Source organism: Staurois parvus, unplaced genomic scaffold (genome assembly GCF_062004578.1).
Source record: "Staurois parvus isolate SC_StPar_1 unplaced genomic scaffold, SC_StPar_1.0 ptg000390l, whole genome shotgun sequence".
Taxonomy (NCBI): Eukaryota; Metazoa; Chordata; class Amphibia; order Anura; family Ranidae; genus Staurois; species Staurois parvus.
The window spans coordinates 3,901,242-3,917,325 of NW_028318186.1; the positions used below are offsets into that span (position 1 = coordinate 3,901,242).

The following is a 16,084-nucleotide window of genomic DNA, read 5'->3' on the forward strand; positions in this document are numbered from 1 at the left end:
CAGGATTTATGTAGCACCAACAGTTTGTTCAGCGATTTACAATATAATGGGAGACAATACAGCAACAATACAGTTCAATACAAGAGAGTTAGAAGAGCCCTGCTCCTTGGAGATTACAATCTAAGATAATCACATTCCTTTGTTATTTAAGGTAATCAGACCTTGTCCTCCTACAGCCCTTTAACCAAGGCTTGAAGGCATTCTTAAACATCTGTGAGGCCAACATTAATAAGGAAATGTGTAATTTTCAACTTCCCAATCAAATTGTAAGATCTGTGTAGGTAGGGGAACTTAAATTTGCTAATGTAAGCGCAATCAGTTTTTAGGCTAATTAGATCTATAAAATTTGCTCAGTTTAGTTCTATTATTCTTATCAATTTTTCATGTTTGATGCTTCTTTTTTGACTAATTTAATAAAATTCTATATTACTGTTATACCTCAGTGTCTGTCTCTTTCCTCTGCAAATGGTGTAAGGGTGTCCACAATGCGCCATCTTTGGTCTCACTATTCCTTGTGGTGAGTCATCAGGTAGTGCAGGAGGGTCCCAAGGTTGCCGGGAGGAAAGTTGGCATACAGGATATATATTTCAAACCGCATTAACGTGCTTGCTATCGCTTCTCGGCCTTTTGGCTAAGATCAAGTGTAGGAGCCCACAAGGTGAATTTCCCCCCCCCTCCCCCTCCCCCTTACCACACATACCTGATGCCTATTGATTGACTGCAATATCCGGTTTTTCGTTTTTGTGCATGCACCAGTATTGTTAGGTAACGTAATGTGTAGTAGAATGTTACAGTTTTTGGGGTAAGCGGCGTTATGCATGACGTGGTGGTCTGGGGATTCATCCTCGGCACATCACGTCAGGCATCATACCGCTGAGCGAATGTATTTATTTCTGAATGTATTTATTGTATGCTTGGAACTGTATTGCCATGTGGTGCGCTGCGTCGCAGTACAGGGTGAGATGTACCCCGATTACACGTATCATGTTGTTTTTGATGCTTCTGCAATAAAAGTATCTTTTCAATCAAAAATCTGTTCTTATCAGTGTCCAGTGGGGGTGCTCCCGGCCATTCTAGCTTTGCGGGGATGGCTGTTGTATAGTACCCTCACTGGTATGATGGGGGTCTAGAAGGCTAGTACCCGGGGGACAGAAACCGGGGAGCCCACGAGTTAAGCTGGGGCCCTGGGAGTAATTCCCCCGAGGAGACAGGAAGGACCCAGTACCTCCTGATTTGGACGGATCTACCTTGTCTGGCCAGGGGCTGGGAAGGCAGAGAGTCCGCAAACACAGTGCTAGAGATATATTTATTTATTTAATTTATTTTTTCACTCCCACGTTTGTCACTTTTTACTTATGTGTGTGTTTTCTTCACATGATGGAGGGTGTGGGTCCTTGGGCCTGCCCTGAAGTCTAGGGGGAGGATGTGTGGCCTTTTGGTTCCTTCCTCCCCTAATCCCTAGGGGGTTTTCTCTTCGGGAGAGCCTCCTGACCTAGTACTGGATGTCCGGCTTCGGCTGGACATAAGGAACGGTGGTCCACCAGGCCTTTTGGCCAGGAGGACCAAATGGGAACCTTGTCCCCGTCAGGAGCTTTGTGCCCCGGGGGATCAGGGTAGTGGTCCAACCCCTTCGGGGGTAGGACAAAGCACACCCCTAAGTGCACTTTCTCGTGTGGTGTTCGCACTTGCACTTTTTTTTGTGATCACTTACGGGTTTTTTCGTTCTAGTTTGCACGTTTGCGGACTTAAAAAAACAAAAAAAAAAAGTGCTTGCTATCACCATGGGTAGCATTTAGCTGATGCCAAATGCAGTACAATTTGAAGTAATTGGTCCAAATATTGACATTATTTAGGGCTTTTAACACCAGTTTTTAAAGTGGTAGTAAACTGCCCAAAAAATTCAAAAAAATCTTCTCCGTGCAACTTTAAAAGCATAATGCATACTAGCACATTATGAGAGACCTGTCGGAAAAGAAAGCCCTCCAGCAGAGTGCTGCCACAGCTCCCCAAGGCTTCCATCTTCACCTGGTCTTCCTTCCTTCTGGGTTTGAAAGCCGTGGCCATCTGATTGGCAGAGCCGCAATGTCTTTACACCCCTGCGCATGCGCATGGGAGTTTCAGCTGCGGCACAACTCTCTCAATGGATGGCACTCCATCCATTGAGGGCACAGTTTGCATGCACCAGTGACATCACCGGTGCTTCTACAATAAATATCTCCTAAAGGACATGTTTAGGAGATATTCACAGTACCTACAGGTAAGCCTTATTAAAGACTTGCCTGTAGGTAAAAGACACCAAAATGGGTTTACTTCCACTGTAAAAAAAACTATATGAATAAAAGTATATCTCTTCTTACCCTGCGGCCATACCCTTACTAGGTCTACAGTATATGCAGTAATGTGCATTACAAGTTTGGGTTTAAGGCTTCATGTTATTGCATAGAGATTTGGTGTTAATAGCCTATAAATGGCTAAACGAAAGCCCTTGTTTCACCAAGTAGCCAAAAGTGTATACACAATTTAAAAATTACTAAAAGGTAAAACTTTTGTTTGTTTTGGATAGAGTGAAAGAAGGTTAGGATATTTGTCAGTTTATCATTTCTATCTGTGCATCCAAAAGTTGTGTTTTTTGCTTCTATAGGTGTCAGTGGAAATGCTGCAGAGAAGCATGTAGTGCATTTTTGATGTGTTTTGAATTTGCCTAGCTACAACAAAAATAAAACAAAATCGCAAAAATGTGGCAAAAACGCAGGTGCAAAAAACACAAATAGCAATGCAGAAATGGGTCAAACTCAAACTGAATAAGTGTAATTAAATTTTAAATAAATTTTAAAAAAAGAAAACAAAACTTCTAGTATTACAGAACTGAGCAAGGCTCCCTCACTGTATAGATTATTTTAGTTAATATATTTATTACACACCATTGAACGATACTTTGTTATTTAGATTTGTACATTTTTGTTCAAGGATTGCATTGAAATAAAAATTATCAAACGTGTAATGATTTGTAAATATTCTATAGTAGGGATGTGGTGTTGATACTAATCAGTAGGAGTCTAATCATTCAGATATATATTTGAATAACCTTTTGTTAGAATATCAAGGTTTAGCATAAAAACCGTGGACAACCCAACAAGCCAGCAGTACACAGGCTAATCTGAGCACTGACCAAGATATTACTTAGATTTCTGTAGTACAGTATATTAGGAGTGACACTATAGTCATAAAATGGTTTATGAAACTTTAAAGAGATTACAATTTTCAATAAATTATTGGAACAGAAGATCTTTAATACCAAGACCAGAGTAGTGAGAATTGATCATTTCCAACCAATAGTTGACATCCTCTACAACACCAGTTTGAACAGAGTTAATCTTGTCAAGTTTTAATTTGAACATGTCAAATTTCCTCAGAGGCCAAAATTTCAACATTAGCAAACTGAAACTGGGGACAATAAAGACATGCCCACTCCCTACTACCTATTGTGACCTGAACCTGTAGACACAAACAGAAAGGAGTCACCTTGATTGGTTAAGTTCAAGTGATGCCTCAATTTGCATTTTAATGAAGGTTTGTGGTTTCCTGGCTTGAATCCTGGCTCAAATTCTCTATAAAAAGACAAAAGATAGTTTGAGGACCTCACATATCTTCTTAGGGTCCTCAAGGTCTTTTGGATACAGATTTCTGCACAGAAAGTCTGATTTTGCTATATTCACAATGGCAGCCTACCAAACTTGTGAGACTGAAACAATTGGAGAAGAGCAATACGAAATCTTGGGACATCTTGGCGAGGGTAGTTATGGAGAAGTTGTGATGGCTGTTGACAGGGAAATGGGTAAGTGAATTCTTAAATCATTACACAAAATTTCTAATTTGCAGACCATTTGAACATATAGAACAGATAGCACAAACATTAGCATCTTTAATGATTAAATTACCTTATTAGATGTATGGGTTTTGTTGCAGAAAAATTTCAGGAAAAGACCATGATGCACAAAGATCTGATTCAGCACTAACAAAATATAAAAACTAGTTGAACAGTGCTAAATCCCATTCAGGCAGCTGGCATTGTTCCTACAGAAAATAAAAGCCTTTCAACCTGTTATCAATTTCTTGAATCGGTCCTTTTGCATATCTTTAACAACCTGCCATGAGTAAAACATGAAGGCCACATTTTTTTAACTCCTACTGGTTATTATGACACAGAGCAAGCCTTAATATTTTACAAAAGTACATATTTGCATACAAGTTCCAGGTCAGGGACTCTATAAATTCAATTTGGAGGATTCAATATGGCAGCTAGGTGATTGGCATTTTGATGAAGAGCTCACCAAAAGCAGGCTTCCTTTTTCTCTCATGACAGATTCATGATGGTCACACACAGTTATAGTGGGTCACAGGCAGCTAAGTATGTAACAGATTTGACCATAAACTGATTGTCTACTATGCACAACCTAGACAGTTGGCATTTAGAAGGGAAGGGACAATAGATCTAGCTGCATGGGTAGCTACATATCTCACTGCTAGCGAGGGCCTAGAGAAGATGGCTATATTTTGAAGAAAAGCATCCAGTCTATGTAAAATTAATGGGCTCAAGTATTGGACATCACCCAGAGTTTTAGATGTCCAAGTCTTATTGTAATCAACTTTTTTTCCCTCCTCTTTAACAGGTAGCCTTGTTGCCATAAAAAAGGTAAAAAAGGAGCGAACCAGACTAGAAGACTTTCTTCATGAAGTTTGCATGTCACTCTTTGTAACTGGACATGAGGGTTTAATCTCTACCCATTCGAGAATTCTGGAAACCTCAGACTGTTATATGATGTGCCAGGAATTGGCACCTGCAGGATCTCTTCACTCCATCATCCAGCCAGGGGTAAGTAAAGCTAATGAAGTAGCTGACACTTCAGCATTTGCTTGCTAATTTTGTAGATTATTCCTAGGGATCCTGGAGATTAATAGAAACATGTGTTTTGTCATGGATGATACTTTCTATATATTTCATGCATTTATACCAAATATTGCTGGCCTGGTTGGAGAGAACTAAGGAAGGGCTAAAATCCCCAGTCGGCCATTTTCTCTGCACCATCTGGGCAAGATTTTCCTTAATTCAATCAAGAATTTGGAACAGGAGGTAGTAGGAATTCCCCTCTCAAACAGTTGTCCCCATTGGAAGATTTCCCCTCACCTCTTGTTCTGTGACAACTGTAAAATTTGTATTTGCCATTAATTTTGTCTTTAAAAGCAGAAAGACAAAAATAGAGATTACATCCCTCCTTCTCCACCTCACTTCCTAGTGGGTACACAGACAATAAAAATCATGATACAGGTTGTGATCCTTCACCATTATATATGAAGGGTTAGTCCGGTTTTTAAGCCAGAGGTAAAATTTAGAACCAGTTAGACCTCCCATATTTCCTACATTGCCAAATTATTGCTGAAGTAGTTGGAGATTGGTTGCACTGATGTTCACATATAATTCCATCTGCAGATTTAAAAAAGTAACAAACGTATTGAATTTGATATTTTTGAATGTCACTTTTTAGTAAAAGAATAGTGTTTTTTTAAAGCGAAATTTCATATAATTGTTTTAACTTTTCCAGGTGGGAATTCCAGAAACACTGATCAAACGATGTGCATTACAAATTACCCAGGCTCTTGAATTTATGCACAGCAAAAACCTGGTGCATAGGGACCTAAAGCCGGACAACATTTTGCTTATGGACAACAGATGTCATAATGTCAAACTAAGTGACTTTGGATTAACTCAATTTGCTGGTACAGTTGTTCCATCAATGGCACCCCTGAATGCATACATGTCCCCTGAACTTTGTGAACTGAAGCACAATGAGACAATTGTCGTGGATCCTAGTGTTGATATCTGGGCCCTTGGTGTTGTTTTGTATGTTCTACTCACTGGAAACTATCCATGGCAAACGGCTTCAGTTCAAGATCTATGGTTTCAAAAGTTTATTTACTGGCAGAACAACTCTGACCATGTTCCACCACCAAGGGGTTGGGAGAATGTCAGCAGGAGGGCTCAAGATTTATTTCACATACTTCTTGCCCAAGACCCCAGCTGCAGGAACCAAGTCGGAGTTGTTCTAAGTTTTCTTCATTTTCCTTGGAACTTTGAAGATGCCACCCAAGAAACCATTGATCTTGTGGAGCAGAAGGAAGAGGAGGGTGTTGAAGCAAAGGACAGTGAGGTAGAAGTCATTGTGCTGGAGAGTGAACATGAAACAATCATCATAGAAAACCACGGTGACATAGAATGCATTGTTATCGATTATTGCGGCTCTTGAATTTGCTTTAGTGAAAATCTCAGCAGTGCTTCTTCTGAAAGATACCAGCATTACCTAAGCTCTGAAGTTGAAGTCTAAATGGACCTCAATTATTGTCCTAAAAGGAGGAGAATAGTTGCAGAGCTTCTCTGCCCAGCTCAAACCATCACCATCTCAAAAATATTACTGAAGTGGTGAGTTGGAAGGAACAGGGACAAGCATTGAACTTTGCACTGTGATGTCACCGGGCCTCATCACTACCTCTTTGAAAAGCAACTACCCCACCTACATTTCATGTTGCTGTCTCCATGCGTTTGTATCTATAGTGTCAATGCAATCCCTGCACCAGGTATAGAATGCAATAAATTCTAAGTATTGGTTATACCTTTTGTAATTCATCTATTTTTGCTCTGCCTCTTATTTCTCCTTCAACACAGATTGAAAAAGTGTTACTAAACCCACAACAGTAATATCAGTCTCTGCCTACACATGGTTGACATTTACATCCTCTATTATTGACTTCAGGAAAGGAAGTGAAATCCCCCCAGTAGGTTCTATTTGCCAACAAGGGTTTTAAATAACTCCTGCCACCAAATAAAAAATAACCCCAAAACTACTGGGAAAAACCCCCCACCACATCAGAGACAATATTCTTTCCCTTTTCAGGTATGGCCAATGAATTTTATCACAGCAGTTGATTAAGTGGGAAATTTACTGCACAATTGCCACCCTTTGGAGAATATTAAATTGCATTTACATAGCAAAGCTAAAACGCATAAACGTGCAAGTCATGAGAAAAACAAAAAAACAAAACAGCCACACAAAAAAACAAAAACACACTTTAAGGCTGCATGAAAGTTACACTGATGGCTCAAATGATTAATCACAGAAACACATTATAGCATAGCTTCTACTCTCTTTACCATTATATTGATTGTCGAAGGAGATAAAAAAAAAAACACAACAAAAAAAATGTACACAGTATCTCCCAGAAATGAGTACACCCCTCCCATTTTTGTAAATATTTTATATCTTTTCATGTGACAACACTGAAGAAATGACCCTTTGCTACAATTATTATTATTATATAGTATTTATATAGCGCCAACAGTTTGCTCAGCGCTTTACAATATAATGGGAGAGGATACAGCATCATTACAGTTCAATACAAGAGGGATAGGAGGGCCCTGCTCCTTGGAGCTTACAATCTAAGAGGGAGGGGCTAGTGGTATAAAAGGTAATAACTGTGGGGGATGGACTGGTAGGAAGAGTAGAAGATTCCATTATTAGTTGAGGGCAGGATAGTCTTCCCTGAAAAGATAGGTTTTCAGAGATCGCCTAAAAGTGAGCAGAGTAGGCGATAGTCTGATAAATTGGGTTAGAGAGTTCCAGAGGATGGGGGAAGCTCCGGAGAAGTCCTGGAGACGAGCATGGGAGGAGAAGACAAGGGAGCTAGAGAGCAGGAGGTCGTGCAAGGAGCGGAGAGTATGGTTTGGGTGATATTTGGAGACAAGATTGGTGATGTAATTTGGGGCAGAGTTATAAATGGCTTTATATGTTATTGTTAATGTTTTGAATTTTATCCGTTGGGCAATGGAAGCCAGTGGAGGGATTGGCAGAGAGGGGTGGCAGATACGGAACAGTTAGTAAGGTGGATGAGTCTGGTAGCAACATTCATGATAGACTGAAGAGGGGATAGCCTGCGATGAGGTAGGCCAATGAGGAGGCAGTTACAATAGTCAAGGCAAGAGATAACAAGGGAGTGAATAAGTTGCTTAGTGGTTTCCGAGGTTAGGAATGACCTTATCTTGGAGATGTTGCGGAGGTGAAGTCTACATGATTTGGACAGTGATTGGTTTTGGGGCTGAAAGGACAGATGGAAGTCTAGGATTACACCTAGTACCCTGGCATGAGGGGAGGGACTGATGGTTGTATTGTTGATCTTGATGGAGAAGTCAGGGGAGGGGGCATGGACTGGAGGGAATACTAAGAGCTCAGTTTTGGAAAGACTGAGTTTGAGGAAGTGGAGTGACATCCATGCCGATATGTCACTTAGTAGGTTAGTAATGTGAGAGGAGACTGAAGGGGTGAGGTGAGGGGTAGAAAGATAGATTTGTGTGTCATCAGCATAGAGATGATACTTAAAGCCATGGGAGTTTATCAAGTGACCAAGGGAGGAGGTGTAGATGGAGAAGAGAAGGGGTCCAAGGACAGAACCTTGAGGGACCCTTACAGAAAGAAGGAGTGGAAAGGAGGAGCCAGAGTTATAGGTAACTCCTGAGGGAGCACTGCGATAGGTAGGAGGAGGACCAGGAGAGAGCAGAGTCTCGCAAAGAGAGTGGAGTTTTTTTTTATTTTGAGGAAGGGATGGTCAACAGTATCAAAAGCCACAGAGAGGTCAAGTAATAAGAGTACGGAGTAGTGGCCATTGGTTTTAGCAGTTAGTAGATCATTAATGAGTTTTAGTAGCGTAGTTTCAGTGGAGTGGAGTGAGCGAAAGCCAGACTGTAAAGGGTGAAGAAGGTTGTTGTCAGTGAGGTAGGAGCTCAGGAGATTGTTGGCTAAGCGTTCTAAGAGTTTAGAGGTAAATGGCAGCAGGGAGATGGGTCTTAAGTTGTTCAGGTTGGAGGGGTCCAGGGAGGGCTTTTTAAGTGTGGGAGTGATGTGTGCATGCTTTAGAGGGGTGGGGAAGGCACAGTTAGAGAGGGAGAGATTGAAGATGTGAGTGAGGGAGCATAGGATAGAAGAAAAGGGTGACCATAGTAGTTGTGAGGGGACAGGATCCAGGGGGGAGGCAGTGAGACGGGCTTCTGAGAAAACCTTAGTGACCTCTTCAGTAGTAGCAAGGTCAAAAGAGGAAGTGTTGATGGAGGTTTAGTATAAGGTATGCCAAGTGGGATGGTTGTCTGTGCAGTAGAGATGCCCCTACAAATTGCATCAATCTTGTTTTTGAAATGATTTGCAATCTCGTAAGCAGTGAGTGAGTTACTGGGTGGAGGTGGAGAAAGTAGAGAGTTAAAAGTAGAGAAGAGATGATGAAGACTGGATGACAAGCTATTGATGAGAGTGACAAAGTAGGCTTGTTTGGCAGCATGGAGGGAGGAATTGTATGTTAACAAAGCAGATTTATATAGGGTGAAAGCTTGGTGTGATTTGGTTTTAGCCACATTCGCTCCAGCGCATGACTATGTCTCTTAAGATTTCTGGTGTCGTCAGTCTGCCAAGGTTGTAATGGTCGGGGCCTGATGCTTCATGTGGTTAGAGGAGCAAGTGAGTCTAATGTGGATGAAAGCAAACTGTTGTAGACAGCAGTGGCCAGGTCAGGGCAGGACAGGTGAGAGATTCTGTCATAGAGGCAGTCAGTTGCAGAGTAGAAAAGGGTTAAATTTGTGAAGGTTTCTGCGGGTAATTGTACAATGTAAAGTAGTGAGTGTACAGCTTGTATAACAGTGTAAATCTGTGGTCCCCTCAAAATAACAACAAACAGCCATTTCCCAGGGTGTTGTTGTTGTTGTACAAATGTAGATTTATGCTCTGTGGGTTAATTATCTGAAGGGATTTTTGAGCTCACCTAATTTCATGATAAGCTTTGTTAAAGAGGTGGTAAATGGATTTTTTGTTTTTAAGATACCAAACATGTCTATACTTGCCTGCTCTGTGCAATAAAATTGCCACCAACCTATAAAGCCATCAGGAAGGACAATGTGAGTAACCTTACACCCCTTGGGATGGATAAGGGGAGAGGGCAGTCAGGTGTAGAACCTTAAAAGTTCCTGAGCTGGGATTGTTTGACTTTGGCAGCTTGTGGACCCCTTCATACTGTGTACAAAAAAATCTGAAAATCTGGTTGAGACATAAAACGATGATTGGTTGACCAAAAATCTTATTTAGCAGAAAAGTGAGATATAGAATCATTCATAGCATTATAGATTTTTTTTTCAAGTAACATAGTTGAATCAAGTCTAGTGATGATTTGACAGAAGCTATACAAATTGCACCAGTTCCTGATGTTTCATACTCCATAGAAAGAATTCTTCACACAAATTATAGCCAATATTGTATTTACAGAGTGACCTGCAATTTTAGTTATAAATCAGTAACCCTCTGCCAAAAGTGGTACATTTTCAGCTCATTTGAATGCAGCCTAAACATGTTAAAACTATTGTTTCAATATTTCCAACACATTACTTTTTTTAAATATATTTGTTATGAAGTCTTTTACAAGTTCATTACTATGCTTGGCCTTTGTCATATTTACAGTATAGGTACCCAAAGTACACTTCTATTCTCCACTTATCTCTTCACTGATACAGGGGAATAATTGTTTAACAGCCGTTTAAATCTAGATAGAGATGAATAGGGGTAGAACTTCTATGAAAAATACTTATAATCTGCAAACAAAATCATTAACATTTTACTATATTATTCATCTTTAAGTGCCCATAGACATTAATTCCCATCAGTTCCTGTCAAGTGAAGAAAGCTCTCCAATAGGAAAACAAAAGGAAACACATTGTCAGACAGAAGGGCTAGAACCTAGGACAATATTGCTGTTTCTGCCTTCTTATCCTACTTCTAGTAAAGGCATCGTGAGACTGGAAGTGGGGGCAAATCTGACCAATAGTAGTCAAAAACATAAGTAAAAATCTGACACTATCCAAAAAATAAAGCAATACTTCAGCTGGGGCTAGGTGTAAATGAATTAGAAAAATGGTATCACCAAGATTTGGATTTCCAGGTAAAGGAAAGGAAATCCAGAAGTGAGCCCATGATGACAAATGTGGCTTGTCTGGGTGTATGTGGTTACATATTGTTATGTTACACAAATGTGGTCAATGTCAAATCTAGAGAATCAATCAATCATTCATTGCTTTATAAATAAGCAATAATAATGTAATTTATGTAAATAAATCATGGCAAAATGCATTGGAGTCAATGGCTAGAAAAAAAAACTAAGGTGGCTTTTGATGGGTTTGAATGGTCTCATGCTCCCTATTTTAGGAGTTTTCTTTTTCAGTGCTAGCACAATACCCCCTTTTCAATTAATCATGTTTTTCTGCAAGCAAATAGTGAAAATCCATTTTTTTTTTCTAATATCCCTACAGGCAATTGACAAGCTAAAGGGACACTGAATTGCTGATCTAATTAGTGACCTGCTATATGTGCAGAGTCCTTGTAAACTGAAAATAAAAAGAATGAATTCAAATATCTTCTCAGTCAAGTCCAGGTTCTGATAGAATTGCACAGCTGGGGGCAGTTAGCATGTGGGGGCAGTCAGCATGTGGTAATGCTCTCCTACTAAACTTTTGACTATTGAATAGCTGGGCCTGGCATAGGTGTGTCCACCATCTCTATGGACACTTGTGTTTAGACATTCTCTGGTGCCCCCTGCTTATTATACTTTCACAGCTTCCATGACAATACATTTGTTTGCCCTTCTGAAACTATAATGAAAAACTGATCTCACAGCACCTCCTAAACATAAAGGGGTTTATTTACTAAAGCTGGAGAGTCCAAAATCAGACTCCCTTTTGCATAGAAACCAATCAGCTTCTAACCTCAGCTTGTTCAATGAAGCTTTGGGAATGAAACCTGGAAGCTGATTGGTTTCTATGCAGAAGGGAGTCTGATTTTGCACTCTCCAGCTTTAGTAAATAAACCCCAAAATCTCTGGTGCAGAATGCTTCAAATTTCCTGTATTTACTGGGAAGTATGGTCATTCAGGAGACATCTAGTGAGTAAATAAATGAATTCAAATATCTTCTCAGTCAAGTCCAGGTTCTGATAGAATTGCACAGCTGGGGGCAGTTAGCATGTGGGGGCAGTCAGCATGTGGTAATGCTCTCCTACTAAACTTTTGACTATTGAATAGCTAGACCTGGCATAGGTGTGTCCACCATCTCTATGGACACTTGTCCATCTTCTAATAGAAGCACACAGCTGAGGGCAATCAGCATGAGGTAATGCTCTCCTACTCTTGTTTACATTACCAACTTTTGACTATTGAATAGCTAGGCCTGGCATAGGTGTGTCCACCATCTCTATGGACACTTGTCCATCTTCTGATAGAAGCACACAGCTGAGGGCAATCAGCATGAGGTAATGCTCTCCTACTCTTGTTTACATTGCAAACTTTTGACTATTGAATAGCTAGGCCTGGCATAGGTGTGTCCACCATCTCTATGGACACTTGTGTTTAGATATTCTCAGGTGCCCCCTGCTCATTATAATTTCACAGCTTCCATGACAATACATTTGTTTGTTTCACCCATACAGAAAACCCTCCTATTATCCCCTTTCAAGGAGACACTTTTCACACATCTGCTACAGTCCAACATTTATTTTATTTTAAAATTTTGCAAAGAATGTAAGAAAAAGTATGTTAGAAACCGTACGGATTTTACATTTAAACACTAACAATTCTATTCCAGGACAATATAAAGCTAATATTGTCTAATGTTGGCCTTAACCTTTGAATCATTTGTGTAAAAAAGAAAAACCATGTAGATCCACCGACAAGTTTGAGGTTATGTGAATGCAACTTAAACAAAAGTTAAAATGTGTTAATGTGCACCCCCCCCTTCCCAAACACACCAAATCTTACAGCACCTCATAAAATAAAATTAAATAGGGAAAGGGGGAAAACAATCATTGTTCGGATTTTGTACATTTGTATCCTCTACTTATCTCTTTTCTAATAAAGGGGGAATTGGTCTACAAGTCATTAAAATCTGGACAGAAGCATCACAAAGAGTACTTAAAATCTGCAAACAAAATCAATAATGTTTTACTAAATTATTAAAGGATAAGTTCACCTTTGGAGAGTGTTATAAGCAATCTGCTGATCGCTGGTGCAATGCTTTACAGGCTCCTGCAACAACAAAAAATGCACTTTTTTACCTGTAAAAAATGTGCATTTATTATTTATTTTTTTAAAAAGGTGAACTTGTCCTTTAATCTATACATACCCATAGACTTTTTATAAAAGTAGTTCTCAATCAGCTCTAGTGACATTTTCTGTGTGGTACCCACAAACATTGTGGGTCAAGACCCAATGGAGAGGAATAGCAATCAGATTATAAAATGTCAGATGAACACAATTCTCACTGACAAGACTGTGCTGGCAATATCTGCAGTGTACTACAACACCCCTCAAACTCTTATCCATAGGGCTACACATCAATGGGCACTATTCATGCATAGAGAAGCATGCAGGTTCTTGGCAACAAGAAAGCTATGGGGCAAATTTGAGAATTCATGTATATCTGACCATCTTCTAGTGTATGGACAGGTTTACACATCTTGCATTGCCAACAGATATCAGAGGGCGTTGCACTGCAATAAACACCCTCTGATATCTATTGTCCGTTTTAAATAAATGAATATCTGACTGCACATTTCTTGATTAAAATCTTATATCTATGCATAATATAAAGGTGGTCCAGTATTGGCACGTAGTGGTCCTGATTTTGAGTATTGATTGAAACAATCAGGTAGTTTGTGTTCTAAGCTACTTCAATACCTATGACCACAGAAGGTTTTTTTGTGTCTTTCTGAATATATCTAGTAATCTCCCTGTGGGTGGGCAGATCCTTAATTTTTCCATGTAGAAAATTGGGGAATCAGAAGAACAGATTGTGCCATTGTCAGGTTTTTGACAACATTAGGACAGGCAGGCATCTTCCCAACCATCATTTTAAAAAGGAGATGGTTGCCATGTATGTCTATGCTTGATTTTTCCATAACAGTTCACATATCCTTTCACCAGTTATTTTTAGGGAGATGTGTGCCAAGTTATCAAGAATCCCAGGGTTATCATACTCTCCCAATGTGCGTAGAAATAAAATTAGGTCTGCTCTTAGAAACATTCCTTCAGGCTAGTGGTACTTGCTATTGCCACGTAAGGCAGGGGTTCTTGAATGGGGGGCATCCCTGCACCTTGGGAATTTGGAACTAACTGCATGAGATGGGGTACAGATCCAGATCTCTAAATAGTTCATCTAAAAACAATTTTTAAATGATCAATATTGTATAAAAGATTGAGATATGAGATTACTAACCAATCAGTGATCAGATCCCTCAACATGGAAGTACAAGTATTCCCAGTAAATGTTGCCATGGTGAGAATTAACATTCTCATTAACTATTTCAGGTTCTGCTTGCACAAAATAGTATAAATCTTAGTGGTTGGATCTGAAACATTTGTGATTTTAAGTTACTAAATAAATATTATGAAGTCCTTATGTTTTTTCAGCTGTCCTGTTTATTACAAGTACTGATATAGCACCTTCTATTTACTCAGCACTTTAAATATAGGTATATATTGCACATTCACATCAGTCCCTGCCCTCAAGAAGCTTACAATCTATGGTCCCCAACTCACATTCATACCTACACATACTGTAATAATTGACCTCTTGAAGAGGGACAGAGGGGGTATGGAGATATACTGGGCAATCCATTGGCGTTTTTAATCTTAATATATTAAGAACCACTAATTTAGGTCATCAGAAATTCCCTGAAATAATGTCAATGGATACTTGCCATTATCATTAATTTGTGGCCACAACTAGAGATGAGCGAATTATTCAAAAATTCGATTCGGCTGATTCGCCGAATTTGCGGGAGAAATTCGATTCGATGCGAATTTATTTGCTGCAAATTTAACTTATTAAAAGGGTTTCTAGGCTTCAGAGAGCCTTTATATTAGTGCAGAACTCTGTACCTTTAATTTAAATGCCCTTGGAGTCTGCTGGGGAAGAGAAATAATACTGTCAGTCAGTATGACATGCAGATGAGTGCCGTCGATCTTAGAATCACCGCACACTTCACTCATTTGGGCAGTCACGGGGCACGACGAAGAAGAAGAAGAAGAAGAAGAAGAAGAATGAAAAGAAGAAGAAGAAGAATGAAAAGAAGAATGAAAAGAAGAAGAAGAATGAAAAGAAGAAGAATGAAAAGAAGAAGAAGAAGAATGAGAAGAATGAAAAGAAGAATGAAAAGAAGAATGAAAAGAAGAAGAAGAAAAATGAAAAGAAGAAGTAGAAGAATGAAAAGAAGAAGAATAAGAATGAAAAGAAGAAGAAGAAGAAGAATGAAAAGAAGAATGAGAAGAAGAATGAAAAGAAGATTGAAAAGAAGAATGAGAAGAATGAAAAGAAGAATGAAAAGAAGAAGAAGAAGAATGAAAAGAAGAAGAATGAAAAGAAGAAGAAGAAGAATGAAAAGGAGAAGAAGAAGAATGAAAAGAAGAAGAAGAATGAGAAGAAGAATGAAAAGAAGAATGAAAAGAAGAAGAATGAAAAGAAGAAGAAGAAGAATGAAAAGAAGAATGAAAAGAAGAATGAGAAGAATGAAAAGAAGAATGAAAAGAAGAAGAAGAATGAAAAGAAGAAGAAGAAGAATAAAAAGAAGAATGAAAAGAAGAAGAATGAAAAGAAGAAGAAGAAGAATGAAAAGAAGAATGAAAAGAAGAAGAAGAAGAATGAAAAGAAGAAGAAGAATGAAAAGAAGAAGAATGAAAAGAAGAAAGAGAAGAAGAATGAAAAGAAGAATGAGAAGAATGAAAAGAAGAATGAAAAGAAGAAGAAGAAGAATGAAAAGAAGAAGAAGAAGAATGAAAAGAAGAATGAGAAGAATGAAAAGAAGAATGAAAAGAAGAAGAAGAAGAATGAAAAGAAGAATGAGAAGAAGAATGAAAAGAAGAATGAAAAGAAGAATGAGAAGAAGAATGAAAAGAAGAATGAGAAGAATGAAAAGAAGAATGAAAAGAAGAAGAAGAAGAATGAAAAGAAGAAGAAGAA

The 16,084-nt window shown here is 39.0% G+C and overlaps 1 protein-coding gene across 1 annotated transcript; it reads left to right on the forward strand.

The window, feature by feature from the left end:
* Positions 1–3,717: 3,717 nt before the first annotated feature.
* Positions 3,718–6,302, forward strand: LOC149455549 (serine/threonine-protein kinase SBK1-like). Its single transcript, XM_089685969.1, has 3 exons — positions 3,718–3,835; positions 4,671–4,873; positions 5,601–6,302. Exons 1-3 carry the CDS (start codon positions 3,718–3,720, stop codon positions 6,300–6,302), a joined length of 1,023 nt encoding a protein of 340 aa, XP_089542095.1.
* Positions 6,303–16,084: the final 9,782 nt, after the last annotated feature.

Excerpts from the sequence above, each read along its gene's own strand:
- LOC149455549 (XM_089685969.1), top strand. The coding sequence starts at position 3,718 with ATGGCAGCCTACCAAACTTGTGAGACTGAAACAATTGGAGAAGAGCAA. Across the intron at positions 3,836-4,670 it reads GGCTGTTGACAGGGAAATGG|GTAGCCTTGTTGCCATAAAA; the intron begins GTAAGTGAATTC and ends CCTCTTTAACAG. Across the intron at positions 4,874-5,600 it reads ACTCCATCATCCAGCCAGGG|GTGGGAATTCCAGAAACACT; the intron begins GTAAGTAAAGCT and ends TAACTTTTCCAG.